The sequence below is a fragment of the Rhinichthys klamathensis genome, unplaced genomic scaffold, assembly GCF_029890125.1.
Source record: "Rhinichthys klamathensis goyatoka isolate OS25496 unplaced genomic scaffold, OSU_Roscu_1.1 h1tg000224l_1, whole genome shotgun sequence".
Lineage (NCBI taxonomy): Eukaryota > Metazoa > Chordata > Actinopteri > Cypriniformes > Leuciscidae > Rhinichthys > Rhinichthys klamathensis.
The window spans coordinates 127,585-136,773 of record NW_026606748.1 but is presented as its reverse complement, the minus strand read 5'-3'; the positions used below and the strand labels follow the sequence as shown (position 1 = coordinate 136,773).

Below are 9,189 nucleotides of genomic sequence, written 5' to 3'. Positions count from 1 at the left end.
GCGGTGGATGGCTAAAAATGGTATGTGGATGGCTAAAAGGTGTGACTAAAAATGTGCTTTTGGCTTTCATTTATATTTTGATTGTTTGTATATATATATACACACTACCGTTCAAAAGTTTGGGGTCGGTACGATTTTAAATACTTTTAAAAGAATTCTCTTCTGCTAACCATGGCTGCGCTTATTTGATTAAAAATACAACAAAAATCAGTTATAGTATTAAATATTATCTCCAGTGTAAATCAGCTGTTTTCTGTGTGAATATATAGTAAAGTGTAATTTATTCCTGTGATCAAAGCTGAATTTCAGCATCACCAGTGTCAGTGTCTTCAGTGTCAAATGATCCTTCACAAATCAGTACAATATGAGGATTTGATGCTCAAGAAACATTTATTATTATTATCAATGTTGAAACAGTTGTTGGTCTGTCAGTTGTACTTTTTTTTTTTTTTTTTTTTTAGGATTCTTTGATGAATAGGGTTAGGGTTAGAATCTTTTGTAACATTATAAATGTCTTTACTGTCACTTTCGATCAAATGAATTATTCCTTGATAAATAAAAGTATTGATTTCTTTCCTCCAAAAAATAAAAATAAAATTCTCACTGACCCCAAACTTTTGAACGGTAGTGTGTATATATATATATGTGTGTGTGTGTGTGTGTGTGTGTGTGTGTATAAATATTTATTTATTTATATATATATATTGTCCTTGCATTCTTTCTTGTGTGACACCCCTGAATGAAAGGCTCATTAGTATGCAGTCTGCTCAGGTGAGAACTGCCTAATTATTCATGAGGGGGTTGGGCCGTTCCGCCCATCCGCATATTGCCTTTGCAAACAAAAAAATGTTTTTCACAATTTAAAACAATCTATTATTTTATGTGAATGATTAGGCAGAATGATTTTCAGATCAATTCAAAGCAAAAACTCTAGGCAACAACATCCACTAGTCAAAAGTCTTGTGGACAAATATTTAGTATGTTATTTGTGGCCTTATATTAGAAACTTTAGTTTTTAGTTTTTTCAATAACCACGCATAAACAATATTCTCTCAAAAATACAAACATGTATTAACATGTTGTTCACATATTATGGTAGCCCTGTGTGTGCTATATAGAGTGTAATTTCACCTGTGCCATTAATATGTTTATAAGCAACTGAAAAAAGCACAAATGTCAGAGCATGCCAAAACATCTCAAGGACCCCGAAAACACCTCAGACCCCAGAGGGTTAAGCGCAATGGAGCAACTGCGTGTAAAGTGCTGGAAAAGAGAGAGTTAAAAGTTTCTGTTGCAATATCGAGTTCTTCTAAGCTATCTGGGATGCTGAGATGATGAAACTGATCAGGAAGATTATTGATAAAGCAATCTTTAATGGCAGAAGTTATAGGTCTAACATATTTGTAACACGGAGTCGGCTTTGCAGCCTTGGCTAAATTAAGTTTACACCCACTAGATAATGATCTGAGATGTCATCGCTCTGCTGCAGAATTTCAACGGCATCAACATCTATTCCATGAGATAATATTAGATCTAGAGTATGATTACGACAATGAGTAGGTCCTGACACGTGTTGTCTAACTCCAATAGAGTTAAGAATATTTTTAAATGGCAATCCCAATGCACCTTTTTCGTAATCTACATGTATATTAAAATCACCAACAATTAGGACTTTATCTGCAGCCAATACTAACTCTGGTAGAAAGTCAGCAAATTCTTTGATAAAGTCTGTATGGTGGCCTGTATACAGTAGCCAGCACAAATCTCAAAATTAGTGAATCTTTGGTAAATGGACTGCATTTATATAGCGCTTTCACAGACCCAATGGCCACCAAAGCGCTTTACAATTTGCCTCACATTCACCCATTCACTCACTCACTCATACACCGACGGCGGGGTCAGCCATGCAAGGCGCCATCCAGCTCGTCGGGAGCAGCCGGGGTTAGGGGTCTTGCTCATGGACACCTCGACACTTGGTCAGGTGGAACCGGGGATTGAACCACCAACCTTTCGGTTCGCAGACAACCTACATGAACCACTGAGCCACTGCCGCCCCATGGTGAATCTTTGTTCACCATCAAAAAGCGTTGGCTTAAATTAAACAATTTCACAACAATTTAAGTGAGATTGAAGAACGGAGAAAGAAATAGATTAGAAAAATAGATTTTATTAAAGTCAGACAAGGAAACAAAAGACGAAAGCAACGTCAAGATAAAAACAAAAGCAATGAGATAAGAAGTAGATCATCATGTGATGCGTGAGGAGTGTGTCAGCGCAGACGGTCCCAGCGCCAGATGGAGGCGTCGTCACACACAGCGATCAGGATCCCACTGTCCCGACTGAAGCTCGTCTGCCGGATCGCAGAGGTGCACTTGGGGAGGGTGAGCGTCGTACACCTGAGGACACACACACACACACACACACAGGTGAGGAGACACACACACACACACACGGACACATAGGTGAGGAAAGACAGACAGACACACACACACACACACAGGTGAGGACAGACACACACACAAACACACACACACACACAGGTGAGGAGACACACACACACACGGACACACAGGTGAGGAGACACACACACACGGACACACAGGTGAGGACAGACACACACAAACACACACACAGGTGAGGAGACACACACACACGGACACATAGGTGAGGACAGACACACACACAAACACACACACAGGTGAGGAGACACACACACACACGGACACACAGGTGAGGACAGACACACACACAAACACACACACAGGTGAGGAGACACACACACACGGACACATAGGTGAGGACAGACACACACACAAACACACACACAGGTGAGGAGACACACACGGACACATAGGTGAGGACAGACACACACACACAAACACACACACACGGACACATAGGTGAGGAAAGACAGACAGACACACACATACACACAGGTAAGGACAGACACACACACACGGACACACAGGTGAGGACAGACACACACACAAACACACACACAGGTGAGGAGACACACACACACGGACACATAGGTGAGGACAGACACACACACAAACACACACACAGGTGAGGAGACACACACACACACGGACACACAGGTGAGGACAGACACACACACAAACACACACACAGGTGAGGAGACACACACACACGGACACATAGGTGAGGACAGACACACACACAAACACACACACAGGTGAGGAGACACACACGGACACATAGGTGAGGACAGACACACACACACAAACACACACACACGGACACATAGGTGAGGAAAGACAGACAGACACACACATACACACAGGTAAGGACAGACACACACACACACAAACACACGGACACATAGGTGAGGAAAGAAAGACAGACAGACAGACACACACACGGACACATAGGTGAGGACAGACACACACAAACACACACACAGGTGAGGAGACACACACACACGGACACATAGGTGAGGACAGACACACACACAAACACACACAGGTGAGGAGACACACACGGACACATAGGTGAGGACAGACACACACACACACACACAAACACACACACACACACACACACACACACACACAGGTGAGGAGACACACACACACGGACACATAGGTGAGGAAAGACAGACAGACACACACACACACAGGTGAGGACAGACACACACACACAAACACACACACACACACACAGGTGAGGAGACACACACACACGGACACATAGGTGAGGACAGACACACACACAAACACACACACACAGGTGAGGACAGACACACACACAAACAGGTGAGGAGACACACACACACGGACACATAGGTGAGGACAGACACACACACAAACACACACACACACACACACACAGGTGAGGAGACACACACACAGACACATAGGTGAGGACAGACACACACACACTGTTGCCTTGGCTTTTGGCTTGCTTAGTTGGGGACATTTAATATTCAACAATATTATTGATCTGCCTGAAGGTGGACAATGATGCAATTTTCTTCTAGAAACAAACTTCTAGTATTATTTTCATGTTATCACTGTGAAGCTGCTTTGATACAATCTGTATTGTAAAAAGCGCTGTATAAATAAAGGTGACTTGACACACACACACACACACACAGGTGAGGACAGCTGTCAGATGAGGAGTCTTACTTTGCTTTATGAGGATCTTCCACTTCCAGGTCCCAAACGTACAGCTTCCCGACTTGATTTCCCAGAGCAAGCATCTGAGAGGGTGAAGACACACACACACACACTCAACCATCTTCTTACAAACACTAGTTATTGACACTATGTGTCATTAGCTTGCTCTGTTGTCAGTAGCCTACAGTTCACTTGATAGCAGAACGAGACTGAACTCCACTGTATACCTTCTGCCAGAAGTCCATAGAGAAGCGCATGTACCAAATGTCACACTGACTGTAATCAAAGCGGCCGAGAATCGTCACATTAGACTCGTTCGGTTTGATATGGTCAATATCGTCTTCCATTTTCCCAGGTTTCCAACACACAATTGCGTTCTCACATGACTGCGAAACATGATCAAACAAGAGAAATAATAAAGATGAGTGAACGAACATAAGTGTGTGTATGAGCTTGTGTGTTTCGGGTGAAGCACCTTGGAGAGGATCAGGTCTCCGAGCCAGCGCACACAGTCCACGTAGTTCCTGTGGATGTCCCGCGTCGAGAAGTCTGGGAAGTGGATCTTCTGAGACACAAAAGGCCTGAAACCGCATGTAGAAACGACAGGATAAATGAGTCGGCATCAGGGCAGGGAAGTGCACTAGATAGTGAGCACTGACCGGTTGGTTTTGCTGGGGTTGTACTCGTACGAGCCGCGAATGGCTTTCAGCATCCGCTCCGAGTCGATCCTCCACAGCTTCAGCGAGTGGTCCATCCCACACGACATGATCTTCTCCCCGAGCAGGTCAAAATCCTACAAACACACACACACACGTTCATCTATACTACCTTTCTGTTAGTTTTTCATCACCTCACAAACATCATCATCAGCGTGTTTATCATAATGAGACGCACACACACATATACACACAGGGAATCCTCTGAGACTCACCGCACTCAACACCTCGTCCCGATGGCCTTCGACTCCACCAAAGATGGCCACCAGTGTGTCTGTCTGAACGTTCCACAGGCGCAGCGCGTGATCTACACACACACACACACACACACACACACACACACACACACACACACAATGAAACACTGAGCGCTGAACACGCGTGTCCGTCTGCACACGCCTCATTACCTTTACTGACGGACAGCAGCAGGTTCGGGTCCCGCGGGTGAAACTTGAGTTCGTTGATAGCGTTCCCGTGTCCGACGTAATGCTGCGGGCGAGAGGTGTGTGTGTGTGTGAGTGTGACGGAGGAGCAGAAACACACGAGAGAGTTCAGCACAGTCACTGGCTCTCACCTTGACGCACTGCATGGTGATGTGGTTGATGATGCGGATGATCCCGCGTGACCCGGCGACGGCTAGTAACGGGTGACTGGTGCTCGAGTCGAACGTCCAGGCGCAGGTGTAGAAGTTCTCATCAGCCTGACAGAGCGAGAGTGAAGGAATAACACACGCCCACGGCACAAACACACACAGACAGACAAAGTCAGTCAGACAGTTACAATCAGACACACACACACAGTCAGACAGACACACAGTCACTCGCACAGTCAGTCACACACGCACACAATCAGACAGACACGCAGTCAGACACACACACACCAGTCAGACACACACCAGTCAGACACACACACAGTCAGACACACACCAGTCAGACACACACCAGTCAGACACACACACACCAGTCAGACACACACACACCAGTCAGACACACACACAGTCAGACACACACACACCAGTCAGACACACACACAGTCAGACACACACACAGTCAGACACACACACACCAGTCAGACACACACCAGTCAGACACACACCAGTCAGACACACACCAGTCAGACACACACCAGTCAGACACACACCAGTCAGACACACACCAGTCAGACACACACCAGTCAGACACACACCAGTCAGACACACACCAGTCAGACACACACCAGTCAGACACACACAAGTCAGACACACACACAGTCAGACAGACACACACACACACACAGTCAGACAGACACACACACACACACACAGTCAGACACACACCAGTCAGACACACACCAGTCAGACACACACCAGTCAGACACACACCAGTCAGACACACACCAGTCAGACAGACACACAGTCAGACAGACACACACACACACACACAGTCAGACAGACACAGACACACACACAGTCAGACACACACACAGTCAGACACACACACAGTCAGACACACACACAGTCAGACACACACACAGTCAGACACACACACAGTCAGACACACACACAGTCAGACACACACACAGTCAGACACACACACAGTCAGACACACACACAGTCAGACACACACACAGTCAGACACACACACACAGTCAGACACACAGTCAGATAGTCAGTCAGACACAGAGTCAGACACAGAGTCAGACACACAGTCAGACACACAGTCAGACAATCAGTCAGACACACAGTCAGACACACAGTCAGACACACAGTCAGACACACAGTCAGACACACAGTCAGACACACAGTCAGACACACAGTCAGTCAGACACACAGTCAGTCAGACACACAGTCAGTCAGACACACAGTCAGTCAGACACACAGTCAGTCAGACACACAGAGTCAGACACACAGTCAGACACACAGTCAGACACACAGTCAGACACACAGTCAGACACACAGTCAGACACACAGTCAGACACACAGTCAGACACACAGTCAGACACACAGTCAGACACACAGTCAGACACACAGTCAGACACAGTCAGACACACAGTCAGACACACAGTCAGACACACAGTCAGATGGTCAGACACACAGTCAGATGGTCAGACACACAGTCAGATGGTCAGACACACAGTCAGATGGTCAGACACACAGTCAGATGGTCAGACACACAGTCAGATGGTCAGACACACAGTCAGATAGTCAGACACACAGTCAGATAGTCAGACACACAGCCAGACACACACACACAGCCAGACACACACAGTCAGACACACAGTCAGACACACAGTCAGACACACAGTCAGACACACAGTCAGACACACAGTCAGACACACAGTCAGACACACAGCCAGATAGTCAGACACACAGCCACATAGTCAGACACACAGCCAGATAGTCAGACACACAGCCAGATAGTCAGACACAGAACCCGAGCTCTGAGAAGGATACATCAGCATCCACATACGACTGCAGGAGACGAATCTCTCCTTGAGAATGACACTCGTATAGAGTCACCTGCAGGAACAAGACAGAGAATCAGCAGAGACACACGTGTGTGTGTGTGTGTGTGTGTGTGTGTGTGTGTGTGTGTGTGTGTGTGTGTGTGTGTGTGTGTGTGAGAGAGAGTGTGTGTGTTTAATGAATAAGGAGTGAGTCTTCACTCACCCGGTTGCTCCCGACAGTAGCGAACACCAGTGGATCTCCTTCTTTACTATGCCAGTTAAACTGAACCCCGAACAGCGGCTGCCCGTGATCCTCCTGCACGCGTCACAATACACTGTCAAGGTGCCTCACAAGTGCACACTACAGGTGCCACACACTACAGAAACACCACAGGCTCGCTTACCCTCAGACTGTTGACACACTTGAAGGAGTATTTGCATTTCTTGGACTTCCACTTGCCCTTGCCCCAGCTCTTCCTGCCCGGGGCATTAGCAGTGTTGGTCGGAGTGTCCGGCCGCTCCGTGTTGGGTCCGCTCTCCACACTGATCGCATCATCCTGGGAAACACACAAACACACAGAGATGGGGAATCACACAGCGGGTCGGGAAAGGAAAGATGGAGACACATTGGTAAAACATGGAAGCGAATCTGAGCAGAACGTCATAAACCTGTAATATAGAAGCAAAGCTGTTCACACAAACACACTTCACAGAGACCGATCAGGCTTAATGTTGTTATTAATTAGTATTATTATGGGCATTAATAGTAAGACTGACTGGCTTCATCATTCATCGATATAAACACATATAATATATAACACGAATAACTGACTGATGTTATTCTTGACAATACTGAACACACTAACTAAATCAAGCTAATAAACGAAAGTGATTATCTTGCGCTAATGATGAACACACGATAACAGACAAAGAGAACCTTCTCTTCACTCACAAACACACACTTTCAATAAACCTACATTATCGTCTCCGGACAGATCGGGGTTGCTGTTTTCGTCGCTGCTTAATTTCTGTTTTTTGTTATTCGGCATCTCGTTTCCCGCCTCGGCATGAGATTCAGACATCTTCCTCCTCATCTTCTTCCAGCAATGCCACACTGCCGGAAAGCGACTCGCGCGGGCTCGTGCCACACTGCCGGAAAGCCGCGAAACAGCACGACAGCTGCAGTAACACTGAGCGCCAGCAGAGGGAGACAGAACTAGAGGGAACACCACAGAAAACAGAAGCTGAATCCGAAATCGCCCTCTATACCTTTATACGGGGCACTATTCGAGAGGACAGCCATTTGTAGTGGTGTCTGAAACCATAGTTATTTAGTGCACTCATTCAATCCCACACTGCACCGCACAACGGCTGTAGAATACCCATAATGCACTGTGAATGAACTCCCGCGTCTGACCAGAAGATGGCGCCGCTGAATCATCCAGTTTCCAAGCCGCGCTGCACCAGCGTACTATCATACAGGTATACATTCCTTTTAAATTTATTATTAAATTGTTTAATCAAAGTTTATATGCTAGTTTCCATGTCAGAGTTCAAGAAAAATCTTTTCATTACTACTGAAGCTGCTAGTTCCCTACGTTTCAAATGATTAATATTGTTAAACAGCAACCAGCAGTGTCTGCCATTCACTCCTCAAGTGCACTATGTAGTGGAGTAATGTAGGGATCAGGGAATGGGGGATAGGGGGCGATTTCGACCACAGCAAGAGTTTAACAATAAAGTTTAATGCAAAGTTTTCATGGCTTAAGTGCGATAATAGTTCACACACAGTGACACTCTTTTTTTTTTTTTTTTTTTTGATGTGACTTAGGTTCAGGTATAAAATAAACTACAGTCTCAAATGTGTAAACTAGACCGTCGTCTTCATCATTATGTGTGTGTTGATTATA

General features: G+C 45.8%; 1 protein-coding gene across 1 annotated transcript; it reads right to left on the bottom strand.

Annotated features, from left to right (window-relative positions):
• Nucleotides 1-2,147: 2,147 nt before the first annotated feature.
• Nucleotides 2,148-8,413, bottom strand: eed (embryonic ectoderm development). The gene is made up of 12 exons (XM_056264818.1): nt 8,257-8,413; nt 7,684-7,836; nt 7,503-7,595; nt 7,287-7,352; nt 5,430-5,555; nt 5,263-5,344; nt 5,071-5,162; nt 4,799-4,932; nt 4,615-4,720; nt 4,367-4,525; nt 4,149-4,222; nt 2,148-2,396 (listed from the first exon to the last, which is right to left on the bottom strand). The coding sequence occupies exons 1-12, from the start codon at nt 8,371-8,373 to the stop codon at nt 2,270-2,272; spliced, it is 1,329 nt and encodes a 442-aa protein (XP_056120793.1). The 5' UTR covers nt 8,374-8,413; the 3' UTR covers nt 2,148-2,269.
• Nucleotides 8,414-9,189: the final 776 nt, after the last annotated feature.

Excerpts from the sequence above, each read along its gene's own strand:
- eed (XM_056264818.1), bottom strand. The coding sequence starts at position 8,373 with ATGAGGAGGAAGATGTCTGAATCTCATGCCGAGGCGGGAAACGAGATG. Across the intron at positions 5,556-7,286 it reads AGTCGTATGTGGATGCTGAT|GCTGATGAGAACTTCTACAC; the intron begins GTATCCTTCTCA and ends TCGCTCTGTCAG. Across the intron at positions 5,345-5,429 it reads TCACCATGCAGTGCGTCAAG|CATTACGTCGGACACGGGAA; the intron begins GTGAGAGCCAGT and ends TCTCGCCCGCAG.